At 45.9% G+C, this 13,283-nt stretch overlaps 1 protein-coding gene across 1 annotated transcript in view; it reads right to left on the minus strand.

Annotated features, from left to right (window-relative positions):
• Positions 1 to 11,752: 11,752 nt before the first annotated feature.
• Positions 11,753 to 13,283, minus strand: part of LOC127055111 (cytochrome P450 4B1-like) — a 28,501-nt gene continuing 26,970 nt past the window's right edge. The window contains exon 12 of the mRNA XM_050961727.1: positions 11,753 to 11,921. Coding sequence (XP_050817684.1) covers positions 11,753 to 11,921 — 169 coding nt within the window. The remainder of the gene's footprint in view (positions 11,922 to 13,283) is intronic.

Consider the following 13,283-nt stretch of genomic DNA (forward strand, 5'->3'; position numbering starts at 1 on the left):
CACTTGACTCTTAAAAGGCAGATTCTCGCCCCCGACATCTCCTACCAAAAAATAATTAAAAAGGCACACATTGCATGTGTGCCGCTGACATACTAAGGCACAGATAGCTCAGAAATGGCCAAGACACTCTGAATAGCTAGAAGCAAAGGGACTCAGTCGACATTTTGCAGTTAGAACTTTATACTTGGAATACAAACAATGTATTGGCTTGTGTGACCTAGTGGAAGGAGCAGTAGGCTGAGAATCAGGCACTCCTGAGTAGTAAAGCCCCAGCTCAGCACAATGTGGCATTGAGCAAGTCATTGCCCAGCTACGTGCCTAGGTTTCCCTCATCTGTACAATGAAGATAACAAATAATACTCTAGCTATCTACACCAGAGTGTAGTGAAGGTGACAATGGCTTAGCAGCAATTTGAGCATGTCAAGTGCTGTGTAAGTGCTAAGGAGTAGAACAAAGGACTGGCAATATGGTCTTTTGGGATTCCTTCCCAGCGCTCCCTTTGCAACGCGAGCTGTGTGCTCTTGTCACATCATTAACCTCTCTGGGCCTCAATTTCCCTGATGCGCAATGGGTATTATATTTCCAGTACCTATCTCTCCTTGGGATGCTCTAAGGCTTAATGAATCAGTCACTGCAAAGCACACTGAGATCCTTGCTAGAGTGCATGGTAGATGGGAATTGTGCTATTGACTTCAATGGGCTCAGGATCACAGCCAGTACCCCAACTCCAGAAGTTCTAAAATCATGAGAGCCTTAAAATCCACAAGATTTTTTTCAGAACTGCTCCACTGGGGGCTCCCTTTATGCACCTTCTGTTTTCTGACCCTTTCAGGGTTGTGTTTTCAAGCCTTTCTCCACAACCATGAAGCCTAGAAGCTTAGCTGCGGTTCTCAGTTAAACCCCTGGTCCAGAAGTTGGAGTTTCAAGGAAAAACACCAGACATCATGAGCACTGGTCAGGAGATCGGCGAGGGATACAGCACCTCTCACCTCCAGGCTGAAGAGCTGGCACACTTTGGGAGTAACAAACCCCTTGGCTGCCTGTTGGCATCTGAGTACTAAGTTAGTTGTCTCCTTTGATTTCCTAAAGGGTAGCTTGCCATGCCATCAAGTGATGGGAGTGAAGGTTACATCTGAATGGGGCGGGGGGAGGTGGGGTTGCAGGTAAAATAGGCCAATGGTAGGTGATTTCTGGTCTGGAAGCAGGAAATAGGTGTAGATAGCAAGACAAGACCTGGGGAGGAGGCACTGGGGGAATTGTCGGAAGACACTGGCAGCCTTCAACTGCTGGTCATGGCACTAGCTTGTGTCCACGCTATAGAGAAGTTATGTCAGCAGCTGATGAGGTGAGTCCAATTGAGGTGTGTCTTGTACCATTGATCATCCCAGCCACCTCACCGGGGGTTTTGTGTCTGGACAAAGGTCAAGATGATGGGAACACCAGAGCTTCATGGTAACTTTGTGGGAGGACAAGCCCTTGGAGGGTTTATTTTCTGAGTCCGAGGAAGCTTTATCCTTCCCCCTGACCTGTCCTGTGGCCGAGCAGAGGGCATCAGTCTCCAGGGCTCGCCGTTACTGAGTACCTGAATTCACCCAGAAAATTGGCTTTTGAAAACAATCCAAGAGGATCTAAAGGTTTTTGTGGCAATTCAACATTTGGTCTATCAGCTCTGGTCACCTTGAGGGAGGCGAGTCAATAGGTGAGCCGAGCGAATGATTAGTAATGAATAATTTATCTCATGAATTTCACCTCTCGTTCTCTTCCCAGAAGCTGAACTTTACCTCTCTGCAGAGGGCTTAAATGGGCCTTAAGCATCTACTGAGATCACCACTTACCAAGCTAATAAATATTTCCTCGTTGTTTCCTTTTGTTCCCCCATCTATCTGCCTCCATCTGTTCTCTCGTCTTATACTTAGATTGTAAGATCTCTGGGGCAGGGCCTGTGCTTTAGGTCTGTGTTTGTGCCTAGCACAATGGGGTTCTGATCCATGCCCTCATAGGGTCGACTGAAATGCAAATAAGAAATAAGTTAAATAAGGCATTGCGCTGGCTCATCATGCAGGAACAAATGTTGTTCTTCATCACCACAAACAGATCACAAATTTCCCAGCTCGATTCGCTGTTCAGAATCATACCACATTTCCCCACAACACTTATATTGCTTGCATTTGAGCTGTGATCTTCCATAGACCCAGATCGGCACATAGACCACATGCATTGTTTCTTTCCCTTGACTGGACACGGGTTAAGACACTGGACACTACTCAGAGAGAAAGAGTGAGTTTTAAACGCATGCTCCATGAATATTGGGATAGCTGAGTTGACATTTTGATTTTCATGAGGATTTACGCTATTGAAATGCAGTCACACAAATACTTCTACAACATAAGCAAGCACAAGAAGGGTATGAAAAAGGCCAAAGTGAATTAATTGAAAAATTCAAATTAATAACTATAGAACTATGCAATATTAGCCCAGTCAGTTTGCTATATGAATTCAGGGACAAGAGGACTCTTTTTCAGTAGATCTGAATCTCTCTGCTGCCACCTAGTGTTACGTTTTATATAGCAACACAGAACATTGGAATATTTTTCAGGGAAGGCAAATGTATTTAAACCTATTTTAAACCTCCAGTTACAATCCTGGTGGTGGACCGAGTACTTTTCCTCCTCATCTCTGAGTCAGAGCTGAACTGGTGCCCCAGCAATAACATCCGGGACCCTGTGCTCACTAATTTGCTGAGACAAACAGATTTCGACCAATTTGTCCTTTTATGGCATTTTTTCTCAGGAGTCGGGGATTAATGTGAGTGTCTTCGATCAGTTCCAGTTTGGCAAATCTCATCTGCCTATTGCAAATTTCCTCTGCATGTTGTGATGAGATACATATTTTTTCACATCTTTAGGCAGACAGTTGTGTGCTGTCATTGTTGCTGTGTGCTGTTAAACCACCAATGTGCTCCACCCCAGAGATGGTTGCAGGCAATAGCTGGTTGAAGTGGTTCCAGTATGGCTTTTTCTAATGACTATTCTGACTCATGTTGTGATTTTATTAGCAGATCAAACAATATAACAAATCAAATGAACTAAATGTAAGACATACCCCAGGAATAAAAAATGCAGGCCTTACTGATAAGCTAGGGGCTTTATCCTGGACACAGTGACTCTGAGAAAGACCTGGGAGCCATAGTGGATCATCAGCTGTGAACATGAGCTACCTCTAGTGTGACACTGTGGCCAAAAGGGCTAATGTGATCCTGGGATGCACAAACAGGGGAATATCAAGTAGGTGTCGAGAGGTTCTCCTACCTCTGCATTTGATGCTGGCGTCACCGCGACTGCAAGACTGTGTTGAATTCCGGTGCCCACGCTTCAAGAAGGATGTTGGAAAAACTGGAGATGGTTCAGAGAAAAGCCGCAAGACTGATTAAAGGATTGGAAACCAGGCCTTATGATGAAAGATTCAAGTCGCTTAGCAAAGAGGAGGATAAGAGGTGACTCAAGCAGTCTAGAAGGACCTATATGGAGAACAGAAATTGAACCCAGCAGACAAACCTCTAACAACCAATGGCTGGATGTTGAAACTAGAGAAATTCAGCCCTGAAATAAGATGTACATTTTTCACAGAGAAGGTGATTAACCATTGGCTATCTGCAAACATCATTTCTCTAGGTTTGACCGAGTTACTCCTCTGCATCCCTACACTGCCTTTCTACCACATCAGACATAAGCTATTGATCTTCATTTTCAAGGCCCTTCTGGGCTTACCCCCCACCCTTCCTTTCATCTCTGATTCAGTGACAAGAGGTAATCTCCCATCTCCAATCACCCCGCTTGTTACATTTCCAAACCCTTCCTTCCCTTTGTGCTTTCTCGTGTGCTGCTCCTTGCGCTTGGGAGGAGCTCCCCATAAACATCTGCAAAACGAAATCCTCCTACTCCTTCAAATCCCTCCCTAAAACTCACCTGTGCTGTGACGCCTACAAAAAACTTGACAACTGTCAGGTCTCTGGTTTGCTAAGACAGCTGCCTGTCATGCTGACCAATATCATCCCATTTTACCTTGTTTCCCCTCCTCTGTCTGTATCCATTTATTGTCTCTTATTTCCTACTTACATTGTACACTTATTGGGGCAGGGACTGTCCTTTTTGTTCTAAGTTGGGGTAGGCAATCTATGGCACGCATGCCAAAGGCGGCACACAAGCTGATTTTCAGTGGCACTCACTCTGCCCGGTCCTGGCCACCGATCTGGGGGGCTCTGCATTTTAATTTCATTTTAAATGAAGCTTCTTAAGCATTTTAAAAGCCTTATTTACTTTACATACAACAATAGTTTACCTGTATATTATAGACATAGAAAGAGACCTTCTAAAAACGTTAAAATATATTACTGGCATGTGAAACCTTAAATTAGAGTGAATAAATTAAGACTCAGCACAGCACTTCTGAAAGGTTGCCGACCCCTGTTCTAGGTGCTACAGGAATACCAATAAATAATCATAACTGAAGCAACTTATCAAGGGTTGCGATGGATCTTCTAGCACTGGAAATGTTTAAATCAAGAGCGGATATTTTTCTATTTCTATTTCTATATCTAAGGAAAGAGTTGGTTCAAAATCAGCTATTTAGCCAATTCCTCATGGCCTGACAGTTCTGGGGAGTCTTTCTCCTACCCCCATTTCTATTTCTGAACCTGAAGCACGATTAACACAGGGAAGTCCTACGGCCCCGTGCAGGAGGTCAGATCAGGTGCTCACCTACGCTAATTACTGGTTTCTAAGAGGTGGCTGTGTCCTTGTGCATTTTCAACACTTACAGTCACTGCCAGGACCTGATGAACAGAAAGAGTTTCAAACCCTGGGCTGTTTTAAGTAGAGGTTTCGTAGATATCAAGGCCAGAACGGACCACTGTGATCTGCAAGTCTGACCTTCTGCATTACAGAGGCCTTAGAACTTTGCCCAATTAATTCCTAGAGCAGATCTCTTAGAAAAATATCCAATCTTGAGTTATAAATTGTCCATATGGAGAATCCACCACGACACTTGGTAAATTGTTCCAATGGTTAATTACCCTCACTGTTAAATAATTAGGCCTTATTTTCAGCCTGAGTTTGTCTAACTTCGACTTCCAGCCATTTAATCATTTTATACCTTTTTCTGCTAGACTGAAGAGCCCATTGTTAAAAATTTATTCCCCATGTAGGTATTTGTAGACTGTGATCACGTTACCTCTTAACCTTCTCTTTGTTAAGCTAAGCTCATTGACTCCATCACCGTAAGACAAGTTTTCTAATCCTTTAATCATTCTCATGCCTCTTCACTGACCCCTCTCCAATTTACCACCATTCTCCTCAGGAGCGGCGCCAGGGTTTCTGGCGCCCTACGCAGAATTCTAGGGCAGGCATTTTGTGCGCTCCCCATGGGGCGCGTGGGAGCTTCCGGTTCCACTCCCATCGCGCCGCCGAAAAAGGACCCTCCACCAAAATGCCGCAGGCGACAGCGGTGGTCATTGCTCTGCTCAATTGCCTGCCGCTGTTTTCTGCGGCACGTTGGCAGAAGGTCCTTCTTCAGCGGTGCGACAGGAGTGGAACAGGAAGCTCCTGTGCACCCCATGCGGAGCGCACAAAATGCCGCCTCCTGAATCCTGGCACCCTAGGCGACGGCCTAGGGTCACCTAATGGAAGCACCGGCCCTGATTCTCCTTAAATTGTGGGCACCAGAACTGGATACAGCATCCCGGCAGCAGTCGCACCATTGCCATACACAGGGATAAAAAACTATCTCTACACCTGCTCAAAATTCCCCAGTTTATGCATCCCAGAATGGGCCTGTAACCATGAAATTCAAATCTGGGTGTGAACTTTTTCTTCAAGATCATCTGGACTCTGGGTGCTGACTTGTGACTGCATTTGCAGAATTACTGAAGATAATGAAAACTTTGCAGGGGAATGACAGCAAGGGTGAATTTTGCTTTCATTTTCAGAACAATTACTAATATCTCCATGGTTCCTCATGATGCTGCGACACATCACAGACTGTATGATTGTTCTTCAAGTAGATTGTTGTAAAGGTGCCAAATTCCACATCAGTTTATGCCCTTCATCTGAGGGAGGCTTGAGAGAAATATAGGTCAAGGCAGAAGTCGGCTCTCGGAATTTGTCTGCACACAAGTTGTATTGTATTAATTAGACTGGTCTTTGTGTATATTCATGCTGCACTTTGTGCCTAAAATGGCCTTCTCTGTCTGGGTGCTTATATAACCCGCAACACTGTCATACCTGAGCACCTCAAAATCTCTAGCACTCCTCTGAGGGAGGGAAGTATCATTCCCATTTTACAGAGGGGAAACTGAGGCACAGGGCAGCTGAAGTCAGTTGCCCAACATCACATAGGATATGAGAGGCAGTGCCAGGAACTGAGCCCTGGTATCTTGAGTGCCTTATCCACTAGGCCATCCTTCCTCCTTATTCCAAGGAGCTCTCCTGCTCCAGATCCCTCACCTTGAACCAGGACATCAGACGGAAACCCAGTCCTGATTCTGATCTGGATCCAGATTTCATGGATATAGCTTCTCTCTAAGTATGTATGGCGGGCTAAAGTGAAAAATCAGATATGAACACCTCTCCACTCATCTTTCTGGAGAAGTTCAGATTCGGAAGCCAGCCTGGATCCAAAATTCACATCTTAAGCAGATCTCTGCTTAAAGAGCCCCACTGCATTCAGTTAGCTGTCCCCCTCCAGTCTCCTCGTGGATACTTCGAACTCCATCTCTGCCTACCCATTCTTTTTTTGAATACCCCTTCTCTGGGGCACAAGAACTTGTTTATAAAATGCCCCTCATGACGCTGTGTAAAATACTAGATGCTTAGTTAGTGGAGCAGGGAAATATTGCATAGGAGTTGGCTGACCTTTGTACCTAGTGTCCGAGAACTGCTGCACTCATGATGTCTCTATTTCTTTCAGTTCAGCGTCACGAAGGGTAAAGACACATCACATGTTCACGGTCGGGGCTCTATTTGTGATGTAGGACCCTGTCATAAACAGATAGTTAAGGGTTAATGTCTCTTTTACCTGTAAAGGATTACAAGCAGTGAACCTGGACCACCTGACCAGAGGACCAATCAGAAGACAAGATACTTTCAAATCTCCGGGGGGAGGGAAGTCTTTGTTTTGTGTTGTTTGTTTTGTCTGTTGTTGTCTCTGGGTTCTGAGAGTAACGAGACGTACCTACAGGCTCTCTAATTTTCTGTTCAAATAGTAAGTATCCGTAGAAAGGCAATTTAGTCTTTTTGATTGTTATCTTTATTTGCAAATGTGTATTTTGCTGGAAGGATTTTAATTTGTATTTGTGCTGCGGGGAAGGCTTCTCTCTAGTGTCTACAAGCTGAAAGACCCTGTAACCTTTACCATCTTAATTACAGAGACAACTTTTACTTTTCTTTTTTTTATTAAAAACTTTTCTTTTTTAAGACCTGATTGATTTTTTCCCCTTGTTGAGGCTCAGGGGAATTGAGTCTGTACTCACCAGGGAATTGGTGGGAGACAGGGAGAGAGAAGAGAGAGGGAAAGGTGGAATTCCTCTGTTTTAGATTCACGGAGCTTGAATCTGTATTACCTCTTGTGGAGGGAAAAAGAGGAGAGGGGAAGGTGCATTTCCCTTTGTTTTAAGATTCAAGGAGTTTGAATCACAGTGATCTTCCAGGGTAACCCAGGGAGGGAAAGCCTGGGAGAGGCAACGGTCGGGGAAAGGGTTTACTTTCCTTGTGTAAGATCCAGGGGGTCTGGGTCTTGGGGTCCTCTGGGAAGGTTTTGGGGGGACCAGAGTGTGCCAGGCGCTGCAAGTCCTGGCTGGTGGCAGCACTACAAGATCTAAGCTGGTAATTAAGCTTAGGGGGATTCATGCTGGTACCCCATCTTTTGGACGCTAAGGTTCAGAGTGGGGGTTATACCATGACAGACCCATTTAAACAAAGGTAACACTTGAAAAGTTTTACCAACAGTCTGATTTGGGGACAGGGAGAGATTTCCCATTGATTTTTCAACAAGAGGCCCTAAGTGTCTCGTATGCCTTTGAAAATCTTCCCCCCAAATGAATTAGTTCAAGACAGAAGACTCGGACCCTGCCCATGAAAAATTAATTTCACCGTTGATTTTCTCCTATTGGAGGCAAAGCAGGTGCTGTCACAAGAAAAGGCCCTTCTGTAGCTTATGCATTGACCTGCAAACCTAAGCAAGATGCAAGTTCTGGAGCATTTCCCTCTTTATTCCATTAGCAGCATCCACTGTCAGTTATAGAAATCACAGGCTCAGTTTAGGCCAAAGGTTCTTAGAGCATTGCTTAAACAGGATGTTAAAACTTCAGTTATTCTGGAAGTCATTATTTCCAATATCAGGATTAAATCATGAAATGCAGCTCATCTCCTGCAGCGGGCTTTCAGATTACAGTTTTAGAATTTGAGTAAATGAAAGGATTTTTAGCTGGATAGCATGGTGAGATTTCTTAGCTATTCCTCCAACTACGCTTCTAATACTTAAGGAGTGTGAAATAATATTTTAGTCTCTGTCCAGGTGTGAGATACTTAGCTGGAGTCACAGAGCAGGAATTGACTCTCCACTTCTTAAATCTGTCTTGACTCGATCCTTTCCCCACAGGTTAGTCCCACGCACTAGACACACAGTTTTCCCCATCTGGTTTTGGTCCCTGGACTCAGCTGTAGCCAATGGCCTAAATAAACCTCTGAAGGTGTAGAAATGCCTTTCTCTGATATAGGGGGTGATTCTGTTTGCTAGAAGCTGGGAATGGATGACAGGGGATGGATCACGTGATGATTCCCTGCTCTGTTCATTCCCTCTGGGGCACCTGGCATTGGCCACTGTTGGAAGAGAGGATACTGGGCTAGATGGACCATTGGTCTGACCCAATATAGCCACTCTTACTTATGTTGTTATATTCTGCCTCTTACTATTGAGCTGTCAGTCCTTGGCTTTGCTGAATAAGGTCCGAGAGGAGCATTGAACTTTCAGCCCGGGCCGTCACCCTGACTCTGCTTTGTCAGCTACACACTGCCTAGTCTAGTGGCTGGATTTAGCTCTGTTACTTTGAACCTCCCATTCTATTGGTCTGTTGTCTTCTAGGAATTTTCTCTCCAACTTCTTTCAAAAGCCTCTGCCGACTGCCCCCAAAGCACCTCTTCTCTTTATCCACCTGGCCCCAGAACACTGCTCAGTGCAGAAAAGGGTTTTGAACAAAGACTCCTTTAGTTTGTTGTGGGAAAGGAGCAAATGGCCTTGTTTCGTCTAGGAACATTCTGCTCAGTACACTCCTTAGTTCTGTGCAGGACAAGCTGAGGCTCCTTGCCTTGTGAAAACTGGTTCATGCTAAATCCAGGCCCATTTCAGCAGAAAGCCTATGCAGCTCTCATTTCCCCAGTTTGAAGCCTATGTGCCTAACCTGTAATGGGTTTGATTTAGATCCAAGCATGATTCTGCAGAGGCTAGAGCCTTTACAATAGAAAAAATGGACAAACGTATTCCTATTCACAAGGCCCCACAGTCAGCCAGAGAGAGAGAGAACCTTGGTCATAATGCTCTGCTACATCCAACCAGGAGATGTTGTATCTCCCATGCATTCACCCCAGCAGGGAGAATGGCTGAAGAGGTGCACAGCTACTTAAAGGGACAGTCCCATTGTAACAGCTGGTGCCCCTAAGGTCTGAGGATTAATTCTATGCCCGCATGGATCCCCCTTCGTTGTCTGTGATGCCTTTATGGGCACAGTCCTTCTCATGCCCACTTGGGGGATATCTGGAGCAGTGATCCCATCTGCTCTTTCTTCTCTTAGGATAAGAGACTCTTTCATATCCAAGGACATTTGGGCAACATCGACATCCGTACAATAATGGCCACGTCCAAACCAGAGCGGGAGTTGGACAACATCCTGCTCATTATAGAACTAGAGAGGAAAAACATAAAGCCAACAGCAAGTTGTCAAACTGGCTTTCCTCTAGGTACAGGCTAGGGAAGGTGAGTGACGAAGGTCGCAGACGGGTAGCTGTGGATATTGCATATTAGGGTTTGCTCAGTTTACAGCTCACAGCCTGACAAAGATATTTAAAGACCTCTTGACCAATCCACAATCTTGAAGTTGCATTCTCCAGGGCATGGCTGTATTTGTGGCATTTGACAAGCTAACCCCCCTTCCTGAGGAGGTCTGTGTACACGTCCCTTCCTTCTGAATGCAAATTGGTGTCTCATCTGGTGATTCGGTGTCTGTGTCTCACCCTGGCAGGCCTTTCTGGTTCTGGGTTGCTACAGATTTTTCATTCAAAGGCACAGTGTCAGAGATAGCATGGGCATAATGTTAGAACATTGCTAATCAGCAAAGGGGCAGAGTTAGCTGTCACATTCTCCAAGTGCAGGACCCAAAGCCCGTTGAAGCCAATGGGAAGAAGACTCTCATTGACAGACTTGGGATCAGGCTCCAAGTGAGAAGGGAATTGCTGCACCTTTCCCTGGGCTGGAAGGGAGGTGTCTTGATGCAGTTGCTACATTGGAGGGGCAGATTCCAAGGATGAATGCACAGGGAGAACCCCTAATATCTGTCTAGCATAAATGATGTGACAAGAAAGCTCTATTCTGGGGATCATGTAAACATCCATCCTGGATTAGAGGGGGGAATTAGAGGTATCTTGGCTCCAGCTGAGTGACTTTTGAGGGCCAATGAGAGCTGTGTATGTAGTCTGAAGGCAGCCTGTATGGATCTTTGATTGTCCATGTTGGATTGTGTCAGTGTTTAAATTACAGAGAGCTCTGAGCCAAGATCTGAGCAGCCTCCACTGGAAAAAAGTTCAGATTTGGAGCAAAAATTTTAACTGGCTCTATTTCCGTAGTGGGCCAAACCAAAACTCCAGAACTTCTCAGTGGGTAGCAGTGTTCACCCACCTCTTAACTGGGAGACTTGGCCTAGTTCACACTTCAATCTTCCCAATCAAGCGTTGTTGTTAATCCCTTATACGGGATGAGAGTGGCCTTGGCGGTGAAAGTCACACCTTTGTTGTTGACGTTTGGCTGGAGCCAGCTCTTGGCAAGGCTGGGTGGATAGATGATCAGTGAAAATAGACCAATGTGCTACAGTGTGCAGATAAGTGCTGGGCTCAGTCTACCCTGGAGGTTAGGCATTAGTGAAAACTGCAGAGCACCAGTGTAAATTGTGTCTACACTAGGGGTTTGCACTGGTGCCTAAAATCCCAGTGTAAGGAGGCCTTAAACCCCAGCTAGATCGCTGGCCTCCATAGGATGGGAGCTGAGGAGACACTTGGACTCCTGTGGAGGACGGAGAGCTAGCTCTGTGCAGTGCTGCTCTCAATGGCTGGCATTAGGGAACAGATGTGAAATTGCACTCAGAGCTCTGCTTGTGCCCTCAGCACACAGCGTGAGGGGCTGTGGAAAGGGGAGTTCTGCCTTTGACCCTGCATTGCTTGGCACTGAGAGGCAAGAGTGCTCCTTAGCTGGGGATGAGGCGCTTAGGATGCTTTATTCCCATATCCAGGTCTCCTCCCAACACTGCGCTCACTCCAGCTCTGGGGATGGGGAAGGCCGCAGAGAAACCAGCTGGTGCTGAGAATTCAGGAAAGGTTGTGAAACGGGTTGGCTGAAGTGGGGCTATCCCATGAAATACCCATTGATGGCATTCCCTTGCAAATGAACTGATCCTACTGACTCTCGATGTGGAGCTCCATGGTTTCTGCGGTGTCAGGGAAGTTTCCTCAAGAGCAGGTGGATCCCATTGCTGGACTTGAGGACAATCTGTGGTATTTCCTTGGGCGGTTTGGCTGGATCAGGAGCCAGCTCAAAGCGGAGCAGAGTCAGAGCGAGAGCCACTTTCAGCTCATTCATGGCAAACTGCTTCCCGATGCAGTTCCTGGAAGAGGGAAGGGTAGCTTAATAAGGACGTATGCTCTTGCTTAGAAATCAACTTTCATTCACAAATCTATCCCGACGCACTTTGCTAGCTGAGTGAACTAACCCAGCTCTTTGGGTCAGTGACCATTTCCCAGGTGTATGTACAGCAGCTAGCACAATGGGGGCCTCATTTCATCTGCTACTGTAATATATATCCTAGACAAATCCCTTCACCCATCACTGTAGTGCTGCCACTACTGGGTTAAAACATGGCAGCTGTTTAATAGTGCACAGCAATGTTACCAGGCAGTTTGGGGACAGGTGTGAAAAATGCTCTTTTCCATTGAACCTGCAAGGAGATCGATACAGTTACTCCCCCACGCCTCTACTCAAAGAGATCTTTGCTGACCACAGGGGAAATTTTTCCAAGTCACATATATCAGTTAGGCACCTCACACTCATTGGCTTTTAATGTGCTTAACTGCTACACACATGTGCATGGAATACCTCCCCCTACAAGTGATCCAGAATTCAGTCCCACGAGTGATGGCTCTGGAGTTGCTCAGTAATAATTTAGGGTGATGGTGTGCTGATCGGATTATTGCAGGGGTTCTCAGACTTTTGTACTGGTGACCCCTTTCACACAGCAAGCCTCTGAGTGCGACCCCCCCATTATACATTAAAAACACTTTTTTATATCTTTAACACCATTATAAAAGCTGGAGGCAAAGTGGGGTTTGGAGTGGAGGCTGACAGCTCATGTCTCCCCCCATGTAATAACCTCACAACCTCTTGAGGGGTCCCGACCCCCAGTTTGAGAACCCCTGCATTATTGGGATGTTTACTGTGTAAATATATTGGGTGAAACTGAATAGGGGGCAGTCGGGAAAGCCAAGCAGGAAGGCAAAAGATAAGCCACTTCTCCCCCAAACACTTTGGTGTCAAGAGACAATGCCAGGAGAGGAAAAGGCCTGTGAATGCAGGAGATCAAAAGAACAATGGTGTGTTAAAAAAGGCACACTCTTCTGAGGGGGGAAATTGTTTGGGGGACTCAGGCTGAGACAGGCACCCGCAGGGGTGACAGAACAAGTGAGGCCTGCTTAGGACCCCAACAGGTGGTGATAAGCCTTTGGGTGAGATAGAGGTAGGTGTAGACCATTGGCTGTTTTGAAATCTTTTCTCTCTAAGTGCTTTTTTCCAACTGTTAAATAACCCGTGCTTTGGTTGTCAGAAGTCTGGCTGATTGCTGTAAATCGCTAGCCACAGACTCCCGAAGGGAAGAACTGCAGGGGTCTGAACTGGGTTGGACCTGGTGGGTCCTGTTGGGCCTGGTCTGAGAGGGGAGAATTGCACAATTCCAACCAGGAGAGGCCCGAGGCCC

This window comes from Gopherus flavomarginatus, chromosome 7 (genome assembly GCF_025201925.1).
Source record: "Gopherus flavomarginatus isolate rGopFla2 chromosome 7, rGopFla2.mat.asm, whole genome shotgun sequence".
Lineage (NCBI taxonomy): Eukaryota > Metazoa > Chordata > Testudines > Testudinidae > Gopherus > Gopherus flavomarginatus.